Source organism: Pygocentrus nattereri, chromosome 26 (genome assembly GCF_015220715.1).
Source record: "Pygocentrus nattereri isolate fPygNat1 chromosome 26, fPygNat1.pri, whole genome shotgun sequence".
NCBI classification, from domain to species: domain Eukaryota; kingdom Metazoa; phylum Chordata; class Actinopteri; order Characiformes; family Serrasalmidae; genus Pygocentrus; species Pygocentrus nattereri.
In genome coordinates, this window is record NC_051236.1 from 8,682,735 (window position 1) to 8,706,260 (window position 23,526).

At 41.3% G+C, this 23,526-nt stretch overlaps 2 protein-coding genes across 4 annotated transcripts; both read left to right on the forward strand.

Annotated features, from left to right (window-relative positions):
- Window positions 1-1,740: 1,740 nt before the first annotated feature.
- Window positions 1,741-20,998, forward strand: LOC108414983 (adenosine receptor A1-like). 3 transcript variants are annotated; one of them, XR_005129708.1, is made up of 3 exons: window positions 1,744-1,780; window positions 16,860-16,982; window positions 20,237-20,318. XR_005129708.1 is itself a non-coding variant. In XM_037534847.1 (2 exons), exons 1-2 carry the CDS (start codon window positions 2,981-2,983, stop codon window positions 20,898-20,900), a joined length of 996 nt encoding a protein of 331 aa, XP_037390744.1. In that variant the 5' UTR covers window positions 2,964-2,980; the 3' UTR covers window positions 20,901-20,998. The 3 variants fall into 3 exon arrangements, 1 of the variants encoding a protein (XP_037390744.1); XR_005129707.1 differs by lacking the exon at window positions 16,860-16,982 and having other exon boundaries at window positions 1,741-1,780; window positions 20,237-20,321; XM_037534847.1 differs by lacking the exons at window positions 1,744-1,780; window positions 16,860-16,982 and adding an exon at window positions 2,964-3,312 and having other exon boundaries at window positions 20,237-20,998.
- On the forward strand, window positions 14,040-15,373 carry LOC108414984 (adenosine receptor A1-like). The gene is made up of 2 exons (XM_017687925.2): window positions 14,040-14,499; window positions 14,730-15,373. Exons 1-2 carry the CDS (start codon window positions 14,168-14,170, stop codon window positions 15,340-15,342), a joined length of 945 nt encoding a protein of 314 aa, XP_017543414.2. The 5' UTR covers window positions 14,040-14,167; the 3' UTR covers window positions 15,343-15,373.
- Window positions 20,999-23,526: the final 2,528 nt, after the last annotated feature.

The following is a 23,526-nucleotide window of genomic DNA, read 5'->3' on the forward strand; positions in this document are numbered from 1 at the left end:
ACTGATCCAGTGATAGCCGTACATGGCCATGGCACCATGTTTCAAAGAGGAGGTGGTTTGATTATTTTTGTGAATAAAGGTTTTCTGTGGTCTTCCAGACTCTGTCAAGTTGCTTTTTATAGTTATCAGCTCACTATTGTGTTGTTGCTTCACAGCAATGTATTAAACAGTTGTTTGATATATTGATTTAATGATGTCTTAGCCTCATGAAGGCCTCCTTTACTAGTATTGACACTTTTGTGGTGCTCATGTAAAGAGAATGCAGAATCAAATGGAAGCCAAATAGAAATGCCTCAACAAAAATCAAAGCTAGACGTTTGTATCACCTCAAAAAAATTTTAGAGAGTTTATGACTTTACATGGTCAAGAGAAACTCAGTCACGTGTATATCTACAGCAGGCTAGATTATTGTAAGGGCCTCTTTACTGGCCTCATTCAAAAATCTATTGGACATTAGAATCCCATGAGAAGTAAAATTAAATTATGGTTCAGTTTGCTGGACAAGCAGATACTTTTTTGTATTATTTTTGGCATAGTTTGAAACTCCAGCCACCCATTACACTGTGATAATTTCATGATGAACAGACCGAACAGATATGGTCAAAAAATACAGTGGAAAAATATAGTTACCTTAACTTCCATTAATAGTCAAGAAGGTTGACCAGAGTGACTCAGCTCAGTGCACTGGGTTGAACAGTTACGTTAGGACTTCAGTTTACAGTTCATCCAGTGGGAGGAATCTAATGTTGAACATGATGAAAACGTAGAAAGGAAGGTGGTCACTTTGTGTGAGGGCATTCATTTTACAAATAGTTTTAAAGGATATAACAAGTTACCAGTCATGGAGGGTCCCTTTTACCAGTCCAGGATACCCTCCCCCCAACATCTTGAATCATTAGTTTGGTCAGTGCCTAAAACCAGAATTAAAACAAGGTGAGGCAGCCTTCAGCAACTATAGGCTGCAAGCAGTTGGATTCAATCTGTCACTCTGGATTCAATCTGTCACTCTGAAACTATTTTTATTAGTGGCCACCACATTGCAGTCACATTGCAACTACTTTTATTAGCAGCTGCGTCAGGTCACTGTCGCTTTTATTAGCGGTTGACACGTCGCTGTCGCTTTTATTAGCGGTCGTCACGCCGCTGCCGCCTTAATTAGCAGCCATCACCTTGGCTGTATGTCATGGGGAGTCTTTTTATAGGCTCACCAGGGGAGGAACCAGGCTCAGCAGGGGAGGACCCAACCTCCTCTGGTCAAGCAACCTACAAGTGATTATCTATGTAATAGATAGACTATGTCTAGTCTATGAAAACATCAGTGTAGGGTGGGCAGCTAGTCCAAGGTAGGTGGCGGTAGCTGGGGAGTGGGCAGCTGGTCTGAAGTGGGTAGCAGGAGGGCTTGACAGTCAGTCGTCCTTCAGTGTCCGGCCGGACATGTTGGCGGTCGTATATTCGGAAAAAAAGCAGGGAGAGGGAATTAGTTTTATTCTGTCTGTTTGTACGTAAAACAGGGAATGTGAACATTTTCAGAGTGTGGCTAACGACTCCAGCAGATCTTAACTAAAAGGCGAGAACCAGAAGGACACACAGACACGAGAGCACTCTGAAACAGTTTGGCATCCCTCCGCTCCACCGTCCACAAACCTGAGTGACCACGTGCGAGCAGCGGGGCGACAGCACCAGCGTCTCAGTTTACTATAATTCCCTGTGTCCATGGACCCCTGGATCTGCTGCCTTTATCTAAGGGGGAACATTAACTACCAAAAGCTAAACTGAACAAGTGAGTTTTCAGCCTAGTCTTAAAGATTGAGACTGTGTCTGAGTCCCGAACTTTCTTTGATAGATCATTCCAGAGTTTGGGGGCTTTATAAGAAAAGGCTCTTCCCCCAGCTGCAGCCTTATGAATTATGAATTCTAGGAACTATTTATAAGCCAGCACTCTGTGATCTGAGTAGTCGTGATGGCTCGTAATAGGAAATAAGGTCTTGCAGGTACTCAGGAGCGAGGCCATGTAGGGCTTTATATGTCAATACAAATTAAGAGGTTAACAGAAACCAAATGACACCACTGTGTTAAGCCAGCTCCATATAATGCTGCTGCCCTCAAAGATTACAACAATGTACTTTACACTATTACACTATAACAATTTGATTTGACTTTTTGAAAGAAATCATTGTTAAAACAAATGTGCTTATCAGTGAGAAGAACAAATGCTGAAACTTACCTGAGACACAGCTGAGTTTCCACAGACTCCTCACAGACTCATCTTGCTGCCCACAAACAGTTGAGAACAGGACGCTGGAGAGGGTGCATGCACCATAATCATTTAGGTTGTATGCATGAATTGTTATAGTTGTAAATTTCGCAGTTGTATTCTTACAAACCACACACAGCTTTATGTTGTGTGATTTATTCTGTACAAGTTTTTTTGACAGTAATCTTACTCCATATAAACCCACCCTCCTCGGTCACAATTACTCCAAGCCATGCAACTACACTAATAAAATCAACAACAACAGTAATCGCAGCAGGAAGGTTTACAAGACAGTAGTGCGTCCTGCTATGATGTATGGTTTGGAGACTGTGGCTCTGTCTAAAAGACAGGAGGCTGAGCTGGAAGTGGCGGAGATGAAGATGATGAGATTTTCGTTGGGAGTGACAAGGATGGACAAGATTAGAAATGTGCAAATCAGAGCGATAACCTTTTAAGCCAGAAGCCACCTTGCATGTCTACACCTCCTAAGCTACTCAGAGCAGTGTGGCCTGGGGGGAGAACACCACAAAAATTATTATTTAGCAGATGTCTTTAATAGACTGAGGCATGTTTCGTAATGCTGGTGTGGTTTTGCATTGTGTAACAAATTAACGTAGAATACATGACATGCAAGTTTTTATTCAAGCTCGCAAGGAGGTCTAGCCCCAGCCAGCTTCTTCATACTCTGCCATCACCATCTGTACTGGTTGGTCTCTTTCTCGTCCAATGGGTAGCAGTGCTGTGTGGGTCTTCTTGGCTCTTGAGATGATCATTGCTGTAGCTTGTTGTCTGGGCAATGCGCTGGTGATCTGGGCAGTATGGACATGTGGAGCCCTCAGGCAGCCCACCTTCTGCTTCATTGTGTCCCTCGCTGTGGCTGATTTCCTTGTGGGATTGGTGGCCATCCCCATAACTGTGTTGGTGGACATTGGTATGACCACCTCCTTTTATGGCTGCCTTTTCATGTGCTGTGTCATCATAATGCTAGAGGTGGCTTCTGTCGTCTTACTCCTGGCCATCGCAGTGGACCGTTTTCTGCGTGTGCACATCCCTCTGACGTGAGTAGTTTTATATCCTTATATCTGAAGGAGATTTAACCATTCTGCAGATAAATAACTTCAGATTTCAGTTTCATACTGTGCTACACCTTAACAACTCCTTCGTCCATTGGCTCTCATGACAGGCTTGTACTGTTACATCTTCCTGACCACTCGAAGGCTGTTAAGAGCAAATATAGGTGTGGCTGCTGTGTCCAACACATACTACCAAAGAGAACACAGACTGGCTGCTTCACTGGTTCTGGTCTTGGTTCTGTTTGTTGTCTGTTGGCTCCCTCTGTTCCTCACGGTTACTGTAAGATTATATGGTCATAACATTGAGGTGTCCTCTGTTGCCATTGACATGGGTGTCCTCCTGTCTCATGCTAATCCGGTAGTTAACCCCATAGTTTATGCGTTTAAGATCCCCAAGATAAAAGAGGCGTGTAGGAATCTGTGGAGAAGAGTTTATCATGACAGAGAACAGCAGCAGATTGAACAGAACAACACACAGAATATTACAAACAAAAACACAAAAAGCAATGCAGAAAATTGGAACCTTTTTTAAAATGCAATAAATACAAGAATCTGTGATTTGTTCATTATTTTGAACCTTTATTAAACTGAAAAAAGTACATAGAAATCAAGGTTTAATATTTTGGCTGATCAACTTAATCATATTTTGTAAATACAAACACATTTTAAATACAGACAGGGCAAAATAAGAAGCAGGGAGTAAGAAAACAGCTGCATTTCAGGTCGGTGGAGTGCCACCAGGGCAGATACTCTGTGTTTGGTGCAGGGGCGTAGCAGCAAATTCTGGGCCCTGTACACTCTCAATGTCAGTGGGCCCCTATCCATGCCAGTACACGAGGAACATGACCAAAAAAAGGGGGTATTTATTTAAAATAAAAAAGCATAAATAAGGTTTTAAGCTACAATCAGATCAGATTATATTGATGAGAGGTTCTTTCATTCACCACCTGTATTGATGCATTTGGCCTACTTGTGCTCAAAAAAAAAATCATAATCATAATCATAATTTTGATTGATACTGAGATCAACATGATTATTCATTGGCTTTGGTAACATCATGAATTCATTGAGCACTGATAGCTTTTAAGCACAGCACTGCACTGCAACGCTAAGGCTTTTTACCAGACAAAAATAATACATTGCTAGTGTGCACTTGAGCCTACTACAGTGATATTGGTAGGCTATTTACATGTTGATATATACAGCAGAAATATTGCTCGGTGGATCATTTATTAAGTTTCACTTTCAGCTCTGCTGTGTTAGTAGACAATATGCTATAGCACACGCACTGAACCAAAAGGCTAACTTACTTTAAACTTAAGGTAAACAACTCACATTCAGGCAGTAATCCTACCAGTCACTCTCTCTCTCGCGCGCGAACCAACATACCAACGTAAGGGGGGTCGGAGGGGGGAGCTCGCCCTTGAATACTTGAACAAAGATCTCACCTTGTCTTTGTTCATCTCTAACCTCAGGCTCATCTTCAGAAGAGCCGTCAGGACTGGCCACTGCTGCTCCTGCTGCTGCGCCAGCGCCACTGTTTGTTTCTGAAACTGGTTAATGTTGACAGCTAACGTTAGCCGGCTCATAACTGTCTTTATACTTACAGCCGCAAGCAGCCTTGTTGGCAACTAGCTAAGCTAACGACTTCACGTGAGCATACAAACAGCAGCAGCTGTCTGGAGTGGACTACGTTAACTTTAATTGGACTTTGCATAACAAGCAAACTCGGTTCACCTTTGGGAAAGAAAGCTGTCAACAGCTGCCTCCCCTCATTCTGCATTCTTTCTTTTTCCTTCCTTTCTTTCTTCTTTTGATAACCTGATTTGTGCTTTTTGGGCAACATGATGTCCATGATTTTCATGGGCCCCTCTCCCTACTCGGGCCCTGGGTAGTCAGGTCCACTTTTCCCCCCACTACCACGCCCATGGTTTGGTGGGATCTGTGCGTCCCTTCAGTCACTGAGTGTAAAATTTTAAATTGGGACAGGGCAAATTAATAGCAAAAAGTTTAAAGAATATTGAAGTTACACAGTCTTTAAACATTCCACAATTAGCAGGCTGGTAACAGCTGAGTGTATCATGACTGGGTATAGAAGTAGCATCCACGAAAGGCTCAGTCTCAGCAAGCAAAGACCAGTTGTAGCTCACCACTGTTGAAAATGTGTGGAATGTATGTCATGAATAACGAAGAGGAGAATCAGATGACGACCGCAGACTGTTTGCAGCGGAGTCTTGAATCAAGCAAGAATTGGCCAAAATTCTACTTGCAAAACTGCAAAATCAGTATCTTCAGTTCCAGTTAAAACTGTAATGAAAGGAAAAGGTGATATTACACAGTAGTAAACATGCCTCTGTCCTAACTTTTTTGAGTGTGTTACAGACATCAAATTCTACATTTCTTTATGTTTACAAAATACAATTAAGTTCTAAAATATTGGAAGTCTTCTCTTTGTAGGTTTGTCAGTTAAATAAAGATATAAGAGACTTAAGAAATCATAGATTCTTGATTTTATTGCATTTTATGAAATGTCACAACTTTTCACACTTTAGCTGCTTATATTTTAATTGAACATCAAACAGTAAGTCAACAGAACAATAATCCTTGTGACATTCTGTTATTCTTTATTCTATATTATTTCATTACATGTAAATTAATGACATTCTTCATGTTAGGACTGAAAGATTTAGGTAAAATATCCAATTGCAATATTCTGACTTTAACTGCCATTATATTTTATATAAATTGAGATCCAGGTCTGTTTATTTTATATTTGGCCAAGAAAACCAGCACATCGATTTGTGCACTCTGCATATGGGTATACTTGTTATTAGGTTGTTTTTTCATTTGTTAAGACAACCACTGTTCATAATATAGGATATAATAATCTTTCAAATTGTGATTTTGATATAAAAACAATGACTCTTTCAATCCTGCTTCATACAGTGGAAGCGATGTGTGAGAATTTGTTAGGACCTAACTAGTCAGTTAGAATGTTGAGATGAAATGGTCAAAAGGGAGAAAACAAAATTACATCAAAAGAGCTGCAATGAAGGTGAAATGGAATTTTGAAAGGTCTGATGATGAGATCTGCAGTAGCCCTGACCTCTCTGTAGTCTGTGAAGATCTTTGAACCCCTTGTCCTTGCAAACCTGAAGGCCATTACAAACTTTCTGCTGGATCCTCCGCAGTTCATATACAGAGCTAACAGGTCTGTTGATGTGGTCAACATGGCCCTGCACTTCATGCTACAGCATCTCAACAGTCCTGGAACCTACATTAGAGTTCTGTTTGTGGACTTCAGCACAGCTTTCAACACCACAGCACCAGAGCTGCTGCAGATCAAACTGTCCCAGCTGTGTGTGCCAGATCCCATCTTTTGGTGGATCATGGATTTCCTGACAAACAGGAGACAGCAGGTGTGGATTGGAAAATACACGTGAGACCCTCAGTACTGGAGTTCCACAAGGCTGTGTGCTCTCATCACTTTTCTTCAGCCTGTACACCAATGATTGTGTCTTCAAGGCACCAGGAAGGAGGTCGAGCAGCAACTACCTCCTGCTTGCTGAATACAAGACTGTAGAGATGGTGGTGGATTTCAGGCGCAAACTTATGAGGCTGATGTTATCATCATTTTCTTTAGTTCATTTGAAAATGAATGAAGTTGACCATCTGGATAAATTGTGCTCCTTGTGTGTGTTGCTAACATTGTTAGCCTCTTTTTTCCTCCAGTAAACGTTGCGTGTCTGAACTCTGAAGTCTTTTGATTGGCTTTCAGAATAAATGTAACCAGGTGAAAAGGAAAATAGTGTAGTATAATAAAGTATTTATTAAAAATTGATGATGTGAACTAAATCTAGAGATACTATGATATTATTTTGTGCCTAAAATACCTTTACAAGGAAAAATGTCCAGCTCTCCACCTCTATGGAACAGAACTGAATCTCTAAAGACAGTAAATGCAGTGTTTCAAGGAAAAAGGCAAAACAACTTGAAACAGCTTATTGCAAATGCTACTTAGCAGGAAGATGCTGCAGTAATGACTGTGCATGACTGTAGCAAAACAAACATGCAGAGTCTCACATATGAGGTTGGAACCTAGGGGTTTAGTTGATTTCTCTCATTAAGGTTGGTGGTTTTGATTTATATAGATGTCAACATTTGATCAAAAAGGTGGAAAGACAATACTCCTAAACAACAATACTGTTTTTTGCTCCTTGCTCTTTTTGGTCCTATGGGAATCTACGAGTACATTAATGTTACGTTAACAGCAATTTATATGAATATTTTAGGGTCGATCCATATCAAACATGGGCATATGAATCTTACAAATGCATTCCATCTCTTATTTGAACATGTAACAGGCATTAACATTTTATCTTGTAGCATTTTCACAGTGACGCTTTCAGTAGCAGATCCTGGCGTAGAGCTGCCACTGCTTTCCGTTTTCTGTCAGCTGACTGAAACATGTTCTTTAGGCTGGCACTTTCTTTCAGGCAGTCACGTACCTTCCAGAAGGCTTAGAATGATGTTTATTCTCATGAAATTGGCCCCGACCACTGTAAATCAAACAGTGATGGGTTGATTTTACTGTAAGTTCGTTATTATGTTATTGATTATTCTGAAATGTTAGACCTTCAATTCAGACCTCCTAACCAATGAGAGAGCTCACTTGGCTCTATCTACTCAGTCCATGACTGAGGTGTCCTTGAGCAAGACACCTAACCCCCAACTGCTCCCCGGGTGCCGTGGATAGGGCTGCCCACTGCTCTGGGCAAGTGTGTGCTCACTGCCCCCTAGTGTGTGTGTGTTCACTAGTGTGTATGTGGTGTTTCACTTCACAGATGGGTTAAATGCGGAGGTGGAATTTCCCCGGCTGTGGGATCAAAAAAGTATCACTTAACTGCCATAATGAATTCCAAATTTACCTCAATTTATCCCTAAAAATAAAATGAGTATTATTAAAATAATTGCAGATTTTAAAAACATTAAGCAAGATTATTATATTAAATCAAAATGAACTACAAATTACAGACACATGCTTTTGTTTTACAAAATCATTAGGCCTTTTTAAAGACCTAGAACACCCAGAGGGTTCCTCTTTTTGAGTCATAGGTCTAAAGTCTGAGCTGACTGGAGTCCCCATCTTTGGGTTCAGTTGAGCAAATTTTTCATAAAGATGCTTATTGAAAAAATGCTTGTTGTTATGACAACAGGATGCACAATGCATTCAAGATTCAAGATTTTTATTGTCATGTGCACAGCAGAACAGGCAGTTGCACTGTAATATGAAATTCTTACTTTGCTGTTCCTCCATTCACCATATATACTCTTAAGAGAATAAAAAAAAGAAAATATAAGAATAACTGTAAACAACCGTAGTAAAAGGTAAAAGCAAAAAGTGTACAGTATGTGCAAAGTTGAAATAAAATTAAAGTTACATGTGCGTATGTGCAAATAAGTGTAGCAGCCGTTCATAAAGTGCATCAAGTGACAGATGAAAACAGATGTAAACAGTAAACAATAAACAATATTACTCTGTGCAGTAATAGATGTAAACAGTATTGTTCTAACAGCAGCAGTACAGTGCAGGTAGGGTGCAGTTGTTGAGTGCAAGGTTAAATCAGTTCAGATTGGGAGGGGGGAAGAGGTAGTTAGTGAGGAGTGATGGCCTGTGAATAGAAACTGTTGGTCAGTCTAGTTGTCCTGGACTTCACACTCCTGTAATGTCTGCCTAAAGGTAGGAGTGTGAAGAGCCTGTGCTGGGGGTGTGTACTGATGATGTTTTGTGCCCTTCTGATGACCCTGGTGTGATAAATGTCCTGTAGTGTGGGGAAGGCTGCTTCTGAGATGGACTGGGCAGTTTTGATTACACGCTGGAGAGCCTTCCTGTCCTGAGCAGTGCAGTTTCCATACCAGACCGTGATGGAGCTGGTAAGAACACTCTCGATCATGCTCCTGTAGAAGGTGCTGAGAATTTTGGCTGGCATGCCAAATTTCCTCAGCCTTCTCAGAAAGTACAGTCGCTGCTGGGACTTCCTGATGATGAGGTGTGTATTCTGAGACCAGGTGAGAACCTCACTGATGTGGATGCCAAGGAATTTGAAGGTTTTCACCCTCTCCAGCTCAGTCTCACCAACATACAGGGGTGTGTGTAGCTCCCGCTTTCTCCTTGGATCAACAATCATTTCCTTGGTCTTGTCTGCATTCAAGGAGAGATTGTTGTTATGACACCAGGCCACCAGCTCAGCCACCTCTTTCCTGTATGCTGTCTCGTCCCCACCAGTGATCAGTCCAACGACTGTAGTATGATCAGCAAACTTGATGACGCTGGTGTTGTTCTGGGAGGCCACGCAGTTATACGTGAAGAGTGTGTACAGAAGGGGGCTCAGCACACAGCCCTGTGGGACCCCTGTGCTGACTGTTCTTGTGCTGGATGTGTGGCTGCCGACTCTGACTGACTGGGGTCTAACTGATAGAAAGCTCAGCACCCAGTTGCAGAGAGCAGGTGTCAGTCCGAGGGTGAGGAGCTTTTCTGAGAGTTTGTGTGGGATGACTGTGTTAAATGCTGACCTGTAGTCAATGAAGAGCATCCTGACATAGGTGTTCTTGCCCTCCAGGTGTGTGAGGGCTGTGTGAAGGGCTGTGTTCACTGCGTCGTCTGTGGACCTGTTCCGTCGGTATGCAAACTGAAGAGGGTCTATAGTGTTTGGAATGGTTTCCTGGACGTGAGTCATGACTATTCTCTCGAAGCACTTCATCACGATTGGGGTGAGTGCAACAGGGCGATAGTCATTTAGGCTGGTCACAATGCTTTTCTTTGGGAGGGGTACGATGGTGGTTGACTTGAAGCAGGATGGCACAAAAGCTTGTGCAAGGGACAGATTGAATATGTCCACAAACACATCGGCCAGTTCTGATAAGCAAACCCTGAGTGCACGTCCGGGGATGTTGTCTGGGCCGGCTGCTCTCCGTGGGTTTATTCTCCTCAAGGTCCTGCACACATCCACTGATGTCACAGTGACTGATGTGTTTCGTGTGGCCATAGTGTCTCTTGGTCGGCCAGGGTTGAGGACCTCGAAGTGAGCATAAAACTCATTTAGCTCATCAGGTAGCATGGTGTGGCTGTTTGTAGCCGCCCTGCTCGTCTGCTGGTAGTGGGTGATGTGCTGTAGTGCTTGCCACATGCGCCGAGAGTCCGTGGTGGTGTAGTAGCCCTCCAGCTTCAGCCTGTACTGTCTCTTGGCCTCCTTGATAGATCTACGCAGGTCATATCTGGACCTTTTCTGAGAGAAATGCAGCATGGCAGGCACGTAGCATGGACTGAACTTCACCGTTTAACCAGGGTTTCTGGTTGGGGTATTTTCTGCAGCGCCTTGTAGGGACAACGCTTTCGACGCAGCTGCTGATGTAGCCCATTACCCCAGAAGCATAGTCCTCTAGATCAACAGTACAGTCCTCATTCATAGCAGCAGTTCTGAACACATCCATGTCTGTACTGTCAAAGCAGTCCTGAAGCACCAAGTCAGTTTCTTCATTCCACACTTTGATAGTTTTACTCACTGGAAGTGCTTGCTTGAGGAGTTGTCTGTATGCTGGGTAGAGGAACACGGAGATGTGATCTGACTGTCCGAAGTGTGGCCGAGGCACGGCCCTGTAGGCCCCCCTCACGTTGCTGTAAACTTGGTCAAGTATGTTACTCTCCCTCGTTGGAAAGCCCACGTGCTGATGATACTTGGGGAGGACAGTCCTCAGGTTGCAGTGATTGAAGTCGCCAGCCACAATGAACGCGGCGTCCGGGTGCGCAGTCTCTTGTTTACTGATGGCGTCATGCAGCAGCCCTAGCGCCGTGGCAGAGTTCGCGCGTGGCGGGATGTAAGCAGCCAGAATGTGCACAGAGCTGAACTCTCTAGGCAGATAAAAGGCTCTGCACTTCACCATCAGCAGCTCTAAGTCAGCTGAACAATGTTTTTCAACAGTCTTTACGTCCGTACACCACCTGTTGTTCACGTAGATGCAGACACCGCCGCCTTTGTTCTTCCCCGACGCTGCGGTGCGGTCCCCGCGGTGGACGCAGCTGGATCGCCGAGTCTGGCGTGCTGTCCGAGAGCCAGGTCTCTGTGAGCACCGCACTCTCTGAACTCACGCTGGGTTGTTATTCTGGTCCTCAGCTCATCCAGCTTGTTTTTGAAGGAGCGAACATTAGCTAGCAACAGGCTAGGTAGCAGTGGCCGTGTAGCCCTAGCCTTTAGCCTAGCATGTAGCCCACCTCTCTTGCCCCGCTTCTGCTTTGGCCGCTCTGTTCGTCGGCTGCGCCGCTCACCCGAGGCCGGTGCTGCTGGGCCTTGCCGGCTGGTGCCAGTGGAGTGCGAGCGTAAAAGAAATTTGAAGTCCGAGAGGCTAAAGGTAAGTTCATGATGAACTTTACCGATCTCCAGGAGTGCCTCTTTACAGTAACTGACTGTACTGTACATGTTCTGTACACTTAAATAAAATAAATACTAAAGTTAAAATAAGTAATAAATAGCGTCGGTTGCAGGAGGAGCACGCAAAGACGTCTGCCACGGTGGGCGCCATCTTGGTCACGTGCATGTGCACCAAGTTGTTTTTGTGTATATCAGCTATCTATAGGATGTCCTTTAATAGGGTGGGGCATGATTCACAATCCTGGTGTGGTTTAACACCGTGTAACAAGTCTATGTAGCACACATGAACATGCAGGTTTTCAATGGTGCTCACAAGGAGGTTTAGTCACAGCAAGCTTCTTACACTCCACCATCATCATCATCATATGTACTGGTTGATCTATTTCTCTTCCAATGGCTAGCAGTGCTGTGTGGGTCTTCTTGCCTCATGAAGTGATCATTGGTATAACATGTTGTATGGGCAATGCGCTGGTGATCTGGGCAGTGTGGACATGTGGAGCCCTCAGACAGCACATCTTCTGCTTCATTGTGTCCCTCGTTGTGGCTGATTTTCCTGGCCGAATTATTTGGGTAAAATAGGTAATTGTATTTTTTCATTCCAATATTTTGGCTCAATTGAAATTATTTTTCTATAAATTGAGATCCAGGCCAGTTTATTTTTGGTTTTAGCCAAGAAGACCAGAGCATCCAGTTTTTCTATGCTCTGGGTGTTCATGTTATATTCCATCACTTGTTAAAACAACCACTGTTGATAATGTAGGATGTAATAATCTTTTACAGTTTGAAAATGCCTCCCTTTTAAATTCTGATTTCGATATGAAAACAATTAATCTTTTAATCCTTTGAACAGTGGAGAGCAAATGTGCAAGGAATTGTTATGACGCCCGGTCGGTTAGAATGTTAAATTGAAATGGCCACAAAAGAGAAAACAAGATAAAATCATAAGAATAGAACGGAGCAGAGATCAGGAATGTATTTGTAATGTATTTGTGAAAGGTCTGAGAGAGAGAGATCTGCAAACGCAGTAATTAAGGCTACAGTGACAAACGTCTGTCAAGCGTGACCCGCTCTGCATGAGACATCATGTCTGAGTCCAGAGTGCCCCCTGCTGTACAGGCACATAGTCTAGGTCTAGATAATCCAAAACTGTTCTCTACCAAAATAAGGAACTGGGCTATTAATAAATATGTCCTGCTTACTTTAACAAAAAACTTATATTAGAGCCCAGCATCTTTTTCAGGGTTAACAAAGACACATTTGTTCAAATGTGACTTTTAATCATCAATATCTGCCTTGTGTACTGAGTTGTGTTTAGTGTGTATGAGTCATTCAGAGTTGAGTGGTTTTCCTTTCATGGTGAGATTGAGGCATGTTTCACAATGTCACACATTTATTTATAGCCCCCACATCCGCGCACAGTGTCATCTGCAGAAGCCTGAAGTTACTACCACCATAAACAAACAAGGTGACAAATTTTTTGTCCAGGGAGCTTATTTCACCAGTCATACCTCAAAAAGTCACCCCCTCTTTCCCTGTGGTAATGCTTTCTTCCAGAAGTTGTGGGATGAAAACGGTTTGCAGCAGCAGGTATAGGCGAACACAGCACTCAGCTCAACTCAACAGCTGATAAATCGTGCACTGGGAGAAAGATCAGAATGTATTATGCACCATAGAGAGTAAATTTGCTAAAATCCTTCCAGTTGCTCATTGAGCGACGTTGTTTTTAAAATGTGGGATTATTTGTTGGTGCATTTTTCGGCAAAGTGGTGAGTCTCAACTCATCTAGACCTAGATGCTTTTTTAAAAGCCAAGCATCACTGAATTGTTTAAGAAGTTTTTTGAACAATTCTCAGCTTTTCTAATATTAAATAAACTATTATTTCATTCAAGTATTTATATGAGTTGAATAAAACCAGTCCAATTTCTTGTTACCACATGAAGTCATTTTTAGGCCACCAGATTTCTAAGAACATGTTAATATTGTTCAGACTGTTGCAAGAGTTGAAGCTGAATTCAGTTATACTAAACTATGAATTTCAGAGCAAACCTTCTTTTGCCTACACATAGAAGTGACTTTTTAAAAGCCACACTTCTTAAATTTGAAAGCATTTTTATTTTTTAATAATTTGTATAATTTTTAATAATCTATGAAAAACTAAGGTCCTTTCTTCAATATTACATTTCTGATGTAGAAAATGTCTGATGCTAGAGATGCTATATGGATTTAAAGTGTTTCGTCTGAACGTCGGCATTTTGACAGTCAGCCCACTTCCTCTAGTCTTTTTGTGCACTTGTGGTCAGTTTGTGTTTTCTCACTGCTTATCGAAACTCCATTTCATTAGAACTTTCAAGGAGGTCTAGCCACAGCCAGCTTCTTACACTCCATCACCACTGGTTGATCTCTTTCTCCTCCAATGGGTAGCAGTGCTGTGTGGGTTTTCTTGCCTCTGGAGATGATCATTGCTGTAGCTTGTTGTCTGGGCAATGTGCTGGTGATCTGGGCAGTATGGACATGTGGAGCCCTCAGGCAGCCCACCTTCTGCTTCATTGTGTCCCTCGCTGTGGCTGATTTCCTGGTGGGGTCTGTGGCCATCCCCATTGCTGTGCTGGTGGACATTGGTATGAACATCCCATTTTATGGCTGCCTTTTCATGTGCTGTGTCATCATAATGCTACAAGTGGCTTCTGTCGTCTTACTCCTGGCCATCGCAGTGGACCGTTTTCTCCGTGTGCGCATCCCTCTGACGTGAGTTGTCCTTTGTCCATATATCTGAAGGAGCTTTAACCATCCTGCAGATAAATAACTTCAGATTTTGATTAGTACTGTGACCGTGTGACAGCCGTGTTACTTGTAGAGCACTGTGGTGCTCTGTGGTGTTTATTTTATGTAGTGACACTGATACGTTGAAAGCTGCACCTAATAAACTATTTTAAGACGCAGAACAAAGAAACTGATACTATTTATTTCCTTCACAGGTATAAGTCCACAGTCTCTAAGAAACGCTTATGGATCGTGGTGGCACTCTGCTGGGTCAGTGCTGCGTTGCTGAGTTTTATCCCCATGTTTGGATGGCACGGATCTTTGGGTGCAGACAGAATTCAATGCAGCTTCTTAACTGTTATTTCCACTTCCTATGTAGTAAACTTTATTTTCTTCAGCTTATACCTTCCTCCTTTGGCTCTCATGACAGGCTTGTACTGTTACATCTTCCTGACCACTCGAAGACAGTTAAGAGCAAATATAGGTGTGGCTGCTGAGTCCAGGACATACTATCAAAAAGAACACAGACTGGCTGCTTCACTGGTTCTGGTCTTGGTTCTGTTTGTTGTCTGTTGGCTCCCAGTGTTCCTCATGTTTACTGTAACATTATATAGTCCTAATATTGAGGTGCCTTATGTTGCCATTGACATAGGTGTCCTCCTCTCTCATGCTCATTCAGCAGTTAACCCCATAGTTTATGCGTTTAGGATCCCCAAGATAAAAGAAGCATGTAGGAATCTGTGGAGAAGAGTTTATCATGACCGAGAACAGCAGAGTGACCAGAACAATACACAGAATAATACAGACAGAAGACAAACAGAATCGTAGCAAATGCTGCTACAAAAACCAAGGAAAGTTTATTCATATAGCACGTTTCATGCTTTCATACACTGCTGTCATTTGAAAAGTAAAAGAGAATGAAAATTAAAATGGTAATTAAAACATTAAAAAATAGATTTAAAAGAGAAAAACATTCCATTAAAAGTCAAACTAGAAAAAAAATTAGAACAATTAAAAATAAGTTAGGGTCAAAAAGTGCCATTACAGAGGAAAAGGGCTGGAAATGCTAACAGTGTTTTAAACTGCACTGACAGCCTAATTAAATAGGATTATATTAAGCGTGGACTTTGCGCGTCTATTGTCGGGACTCTTCTAATGCTCTCTGTCAACTGGTTCCAAAAAAAAGTCAACAGTACAGAAAATAGAAGTGCTAAATAGCACATGGCATAGCTGTAAAAACCTACTGCAATGGATGATTTATAGGAGATGCACAAAGATTGAAACTGAGAATGAAAAAGGTATATAACCTGCCAGTAACTCGACAAGCTTAAAATTTCATTGAATATCAAATACTAAGACAACAGAACATTATTGTTATATTCTGTTAACTTACTTGATGTTCAACTAACTTTTTAGTTTTATTACTTTTTTCCATTTTAAGGAATTTCTATGTCACTTTCCATGTTGCTTGTTAACATAAGCCAACAAAATTAACTTTTTTTCCCATTTCAGTAGTCTTGACTGGCACAATTATCTAACGATTTGCCCCATCATCTAGTTGCTCTCTAGCTGGGATTACTCATAACATGCTGTGAAGAAAATGCCATATACATTTGTTGTCCTGACTAAACCCCACAATCTACAAAATAACTACTATTACTAGTATTTGGTGACATCTACGGGTCCTTTCAGAGAGTTGTTGACTGCAAAAGTACTGAACAGTTTAATTTAATATTGAGTTAAATTGTCTTTTTACTTATGGTCTTCTGAAATGTATGTATATGTATACTTTCATCTGTAATTCCTTCACGGTTCACCCAATATCATCATAAATACTTTCAGATTAAAGCTTAAATTCTGTATTTTAATTTCAGTCTTTGTTTCAAATCATATTCAGGAGTTCAGTTGCTTTCATTAGATGAAAATGAATTATATACTGGGTACATATGGGGTAAAATATCTACTTTTCCAATATCTAATTGAAATGATATAAATGGAGATCCTGGCCTGCTTTTTTTTTCTTTTCAGAAAACCACAGCAACCACTTTTTCTATACTCCACACATGGGTGTTCACAAGCGTTGTGTGTTATTAGGTTATACTGTAACATATAAGCAACATATTTTGTGGTATATTGTTTGTTTATGTGTCTCTCTGTTCATGGCTGTTCCTGCTTAACCAACATCAATCATGTAAGAACTGCTGACCAGTCAGAATCCTTGCTGGTGTGACTGGGAAGGAGCCTAAGCCTTAAAAGCTGGAATCAAGCTGCTTATACTGCTTTACCTTTATACCAATTTGAGCACTGATTCTCATTCTGGCTAACTCTGTGCTACTTGGCTCTAGTCTGCAGAGTTTTGGGTCAGTCGGAGTCGACAGTTGGAGAGAGGATCAAGCAGTGAGTGTGGGGCACAGACTCTAGATTACTCTGAGTATAATGTAGTGCTGTATACTGACCAGCGTCTCAAGGTGAGTGGACTCCTGCAACAGCCAATGAAAACTGAGAGCGCAAAACAAGAAAATACACCAAGCGAACAAAGAAAACTGGCATACAGCCACTCACATGTGGAGTAAAGCTTTTCAATTAGCTCAGTTTGTGGCACAAGCACAATCGAGCGTTCATACATTTAAAACTAAAAATATATATATACTAAAAGCAACTTGCAAGGTTTTCCACTGCATATTTTAGTTATGTGTGATTTTGTATTTTTAACCTGTACTTCCTTTAACTTCCTTTTACTGTTTTACAAGAGTGTGTGTTAGGGGTGCATTTATGTTGGGTGTTTTACCAGCTCACTTACTGTTAACAGAAGCATTTGTCTTGTGGTAGGGGTTTGCTTATGTTGGGTAAATCTTGTCAGCACACTACTAACTCAGTTTACAAGAGATTTGTATAATTTGGGCTTTCAAACAGGTAAGAGGGCTGTGCCAATACACTGTACACCATGTAGAATTCTACTCTGTCCGGTCCCTTAAGCCAGTGGGTGAGCACGACCTGCTTAATTTTGACATAGTAGTACTGCTTGTTATTGTGGCTAGCTTTCATAAAATTATTTCAAAACCTCTCTTTTGTCTGTTTCTCACTCCTTTTTCCTTCCACTAGTTCTAAATAAGACCAAAGTGATTTAAAAAACTGCACCCCTTCAAATTGTGATTTCAATATTAAAAACAAAAGACATTTTCAATCCTGCTTCATACAGTGGATGGCAAATGTGAATGAAGGTATGACCTACTTGGTTGGTTAGAATATTGAGTTGAAATAGTCACAAGGGAGAGAACAAGATTAACTAACACTAAAACTAACCAAAGGGGATTAGAACTGAACATATAGCAAAGAAAATTAAATAGAATTTTGAAAGGTCTATGTGAGAAATCTGCAAGGACTGTAATTGAGGATACAGTGGAAAATGTGTGTCAGTCTTTATCTGCTGTGCATAAAGATTATTTGTCCCTCTTGGAATTCTGCTTCTGTTGCTTTTGCAGTTTTTAGAAGTGTCTGACTCCAGTGCCCCCTGCTGTACAGATACAAATATAGGTGTGGCTACTGAGTCCAGCACATAGTACCAAAAAGAACGCAGGCTGTCTCCTTCACTGGTTCTGGTCCTGGGTCTCTTTGCTGTCTGTTGGTTCCTTCTGTTCGTCATGCACAATGTCCATTACTATGGTCATAAAATCAAGGTGTCCTCCTGTCTTGTGTTAATACAGCAGTTAACACCATAGTGTATGTGTTTAAGATCCCCATGTTGGAAGTACATGTAGGAGGCTGTGGAGAAGAATTGATCATGACAGAGACCAGCAGCAGAGTAAACAGGACAATACAATGCAGAATAATGCAAATGCAAACAGCAACACAGAGCTCCTCGGCATAAAACACAGCAAGAAAGACAGAAGTACAGAAAACAGACGTGCTACACAGGAGTTATACGACCCTACTGCAACTGATGACAAAAAATGATGAGTGACACACCTTTCAGCCATCACAATCATCTCTGAACTTTCTCTCCTCTGTCAAACAAAGGAAGATGTTTGGCACTGTTGAAACGATTAGTAACTGTCACCCAACCAGTATTTCAGTCAGCCTTATTGAAGTTCATTTAATAGGTGCTGGCCCTTTAAGAAATTTACAGAAGTTTCACTTTCTGCTGAGGCAATTTCTGGTCATAGAACTGCTTACCGGCCAAAACAGAGAGCTCCCATAGAAATGTATGGGCAGAAGAGCATGCGGTTTAGCATGCGGTCTAGATTGTTAGATTTTAGCCCAATGAGAGGTCTGATCGACTGTAGCCAGCTGTAGCTTTAAGCCTAGCTTTAATTCTGTTTACTAATCCTTCTGCTACATGAGTGTTTTCTGCATCTCTAATGCAAAGTTACTTAGAGTTGTACTAGTTTTCAACAATACAGTTGCACTGAAAGTGTTTAAAAGTATTCCAAAAGCATGTTCATTCCTAATCTGTTAACTCTTGTTTGCCTGCGGTGTCTCGCCTGTTGATTTCAATGACTTAAAAAAGCATCCACAAGATCTTTTACGTGCAGGCATCATCGAAGAATCAAACATTCCATATGCATCCTGTATTGTACTTGTGAGAAAGAAAAATGGGGAACTGAGGATGGAAGTAGATTACAGGAAGTTAAATAGCCTTACCAAGAAAGATGCGTACCCACTACTGTGTAGAACAAATAACAGATATAAGCAATACAAAAGTAACATATTTGCTAAAGAAAAAGATGAATCTCCTGTGCGGCCCTCTCTCCAGTCTCCCCGTGGTGCCCCCTCCCCCACCTCCCAGTGATCTGTTCAATTATGCCTCAGTGTCAAGTTTGGCAGACACCTGTGTTTGGACATGGGCCTCGAAAAGGCATCAAGAGTCAGGGGTGGAAAAGAGAAAAAAGAAAAGACAGCGAGATGCTTGCGTGACGCTTGCAGATAGGACAATGTTTTAAATAATAAGTGTTGAAATACAAACTGACTTGTTTAGGACTCTAAGATTAGGACTTGGGGACTCAACCTGAGACTTGCCTGTACTGACTCAACACTTAAATCGAGACTCAAATGTTTTGATTTGGGACTTGAATTGGGACTCGAGTGTCAAGACTTACTTGTTACATGCAACTTTGTGACTTGTTCCCACCTCTACTGATAGACTACCAAAACCATTCCGATCAAATAAGCAGCACTTACAGCTTTCAATTTTTACGAGCTCCACTTGCTTCAAATCTGGAAAAAAAAAGTTTTCATTCATTCATTACAATGTGAGATGACAACTCAATGCTATGGGTCTGAATGGATGTGTAGTTGTCAAGAAGCCTTTACTGAGTAAAGAAAATTGACAAAATGAAGAAACTTTTCATTAGAACACCAAAACTAGGCATCAGAGATGTGGAGTAAGGTTTCATGGATTTCCTAGACTGTGAGAAGAAAAAAATGCAAAACCAACCTCTAAGATGAACTTTGGAAGTATTAAAAAATATACATTACATGCATTATAAAACACAAAAAATACAAAAAAATAGAAATAAAATTAAAGCTGGTCGTTGAGGCTTCAGTACAATTTTATGTTAAATATATGTTTTGCTTTTTGCTGACACTACAAAAAAATTATAGTTTTCCTGGATCTGTCTTTGAATTATGAAGTGTAACAAATACAATACATTAGCTGCTCATTTCAGCCCTTTTAATTTATTAAAAATCTTAACAAATAAATAGTTTTCTTCTTGTTTTCCAGGTATAAGTCTACAGTTACTCAAAAACGCTCTTGGATGGTGGTGGCAATCTGCTGGTTCACTGCTGCACTGTTGAGTTTTATCCCCATGTTTGGATGGCACAATGAAAACACTTCGAATGGGACGACACAAGCAAACTCCACCAGTTTTCAATGCAGTTTCTTCACTGCTAGCAGCCGTTCATATGTTGTAAACTTCATATTCTTCAGCTTCTTCATTCCTCTATTGGCTATTATGACAGGCTTGTACTGTTACATCTTCCTGACCACTAGAAGGCAGTTAAGAGTAAATATAGGTGCAGCTACTGAGTCCCACAAGTATTATCAAAAAGAACACAGACTGGCTGCTTCACTGGTTCTGGTCTTGGGTCTATTTGTTGTCTGTTGGCTCCCTATGTTCCTCATGCACACTATAATATTATACGGTCCTAAAATCGAGGTGTCCTCTCTCTTCATTTACACAGGCGTTCTCCTGTCTCATGTTAATTCAGCAGTTAACCCCATAGTGTATGCATTTAAGATTCCAAAGTTAAAAAAGGAGTTTAGGAAGCTGTGCATGAGAGTTTACCATGACAGAGAACAGCAGCAGATAGACAGTCCAAAAAACAGCAGGGCAAAAGACAGTAGCACAGAAAGCAGAAGTGCTACCCAGGAGTCAGAGTTGTAAAAAATCCTGCTGCAAGTGATGAGATTCTAGAGAAACTTACTAAGTCAGAATTGTTCACAGTGGTGATGACAGAAACCAGATGCCTGTTTAATGTCTCTACAAGCTCCCTCACAGAAAGTTATCACATGAAATGGATATTAATATGGGTGTAGATTCACTGGTTGTCCTGGATCATAAATAAAATGGTTCATTTTGTGTTTTACATGAATGAATTTAAAGTTAAATATGAATGAATTGTATCAAGTTGTATCCTTAATTAAAATGATTGTACCTGTAATCAGTGGTTCATAGCTGGGCAGTCACTGAAGACCAGCTTCACACATTCTATTGTCACAAGTGTTTGTTCAATAAAACATCCTGCACATCTGTAGGTCTTGATGATTTGCCTGTCTATTTTCTAGAGTTTCTGACCTGTGCTGGCCCTTTTTACTAAGATGAATTAGAAAGCGTGGGTGCAGTTTCATTTTATATTTACATTCACTTAGATGTAAGTATTAAAATGCAGTGAGAACTGAAAAACATGGACATGCAACTGTTAAATGTAGAATTCATTATCCATTCCAGCCCTCTGGCATGTGTTAATTACTACATTTGGCAAAGCTCACTGGTTTGTGTGATGTATTTCGGTGTGGGTGCCAGAACATGCCTGATATCTTAAAACGAAGGCAGCAGTTGTGGTAGGAGAGTACCATTCTCCTGGCAACCACTAAACCCAGACCCGTCCATCGGATTTGCCAGATGGAGAAGCGTGATTCGTCACTCCAGAGAACATGTCTCCACTGCTCTAGAGTCCAGAGGTGGCACCTTACACCATTGCATTCGTCGTTTTGCCTTGTGATTGGTGATGGTGAAGGCTTGGATACTCAGCCATGGAAACTCATTCCATGAAGCTCTCTATGCACTGTTCCTGAGCTAATCTGAAGGGCACATGAAGTTTGGAGTTCTGTAGTGATTGACTCTGCAGAAAATTGGCATCCTCTTTTACGTGGCCTAAAACATGGCTGAGTTGCTGTTGTTTCCAATCACTTCCACTTTGTTATAATAAACTGACAGTTGACTGTGGAATATTTAGTAGTGAGGAAATTTCACGACTGGACTTGTTGCACAAGTGGTGTCCGATTGCGGTACCACACTGGAATTCACTGAGCTCCTGAGAGCGACTCATTCTTTCACTAATGTGTGTAGAAGCAGTCTGCAGGCCTAGGGGACAAACAAAGTTTAATACAGGAGAACGAGTATCAGGGTCAAAACTAGGCGAGGGTCAAATACCAAAAAGCACAGGCAACCAAAATCCAAGGGGAAGACAATATCGTGGTCAATAAACAATCCAAAAAAGGTCCAAGTTCAAATATACAAAACCAGCTGGTGAAGGTACAAAAAGGGGGGAGATCAAAAGGCAAAGTCAAAATAACAAAGATACAGTGTGTTGGGTTAATAATCAGGAGATAAACATATTGATGTAAACTATCAAAGAGCTCCAAAAACTCAAAATCAGCTGTTGGATAAACATATTGAGGAAAATTATCAAGGAGCTCCACAAACTCAAAATCAGCTGTTGGATAAACATATTGTGAGCTAAAATCACTGCCAAATCCAAGTCTATTGGCTTTTTAGAAAAGATAAAAGGCATTCATTAAAAAAAAAAAAAAAAAAATACTAAAAAGGTTTCCGTGTATGTATGTACATCAAGGTGCAGGAATGTATTAAAAGTGGCTCCCTAAACATGACTGCGACATTAACAGTTTCATCAATTAGCATCAAACGAGTTAAGTAAGAGCAAGAGCAAATTTGTTGCCACGTACTCATTTCATTAAAAAACCTACACAGGGAATTGGTTCCTGATATCCTCAGTTAAACGGCCAAGGAGACCCTTATTGTGCTTGTTCCCAAGCCAGTAAGTCCACTCTATGACTGCAAGGTGTTCCTTAAGCATTTTGTCAGTTCTGTTTCCTCTCAGGCACCAAATGGTGAATTTGTATGTGAACCATGCCATCTCAAGGTTCTGGGTGTGAGCTCCAGTAATGGGATCCACAAACGAATGGGTGTGATTCACAGTAAAGTGAGTATAACCCAAGCTTGAAAGAGCCCCCTGATAAGCTCTCCATTCATCACTAATGATAGTGGTGCCAGGCCAAACCTGCTTTACCACTAATGGTATTAAATGTTGGCAGGAACTCTTTTTAACAAGTTGAAGGATTGGGTGTTGCCTATGCGCTACCCCAAGCATACCAAACACCCACTTCTTGCGATTCCAGGTAGCAGCTGCTTTTCCACGGCCATACTGACAAAAAAACACACTTAACTACATTATATAATATAGACGTTTTTGACATAGTGCTTTAACCCCTTAACAAACCATAACAATGTGCTGACTGGACTGGTTACATGATGTTCAGTGCATGATAACATGCTAACTGTACAATTCACATTTAATAGTCACAGCTGAGTTGCTTGTCTTATAACTAACATAACTATCTCTCTGTATATCTCTCTGCCCATCCTGTGCGTCTGATGGTGTTGCTTCATCTTGATGCCTTGATCAGGCGCCCACTGCTAGCCAGCCTTCTGGACTGGTTTGACCACTATGGAGCTTCCTGCTGTACAACAATGTGCAAACCTCACCTGC

Excerpts from the sequence above, each read along its gene's own strand:
- LOC108414983 (XM_037534847.1), top strand. The coding sequence starts at position 2,981 with ATGGGTAGCAGTGCTGTGTGGGTCTTCTTGGCTCTTGAGATGATCATT. Across the intron at positions 3,313-20,236 it reads CGTGTGCACATCCCTCTGAC|GTATAAGTCTACAGTTACTC; the intron begins GTGAGTAGTTTT and ends CTTGTTTTCCAG.
- LOC108414984 (XM_017687925.2), top strand. The coding sequence starts at position 14,168 with ATGGGTAGCAGTGCTGTGTGGGTTTTCTTGCCTCTGGAGATGATCATT. Across the intron at positions 14,500-14,729 it reads CGTGTGCGCATCCCTCTGAC|GTATAAGTCCACAGTCTCTA; the intron begins GTGAGTTGTCCT and ends TTTCCTTCACAG.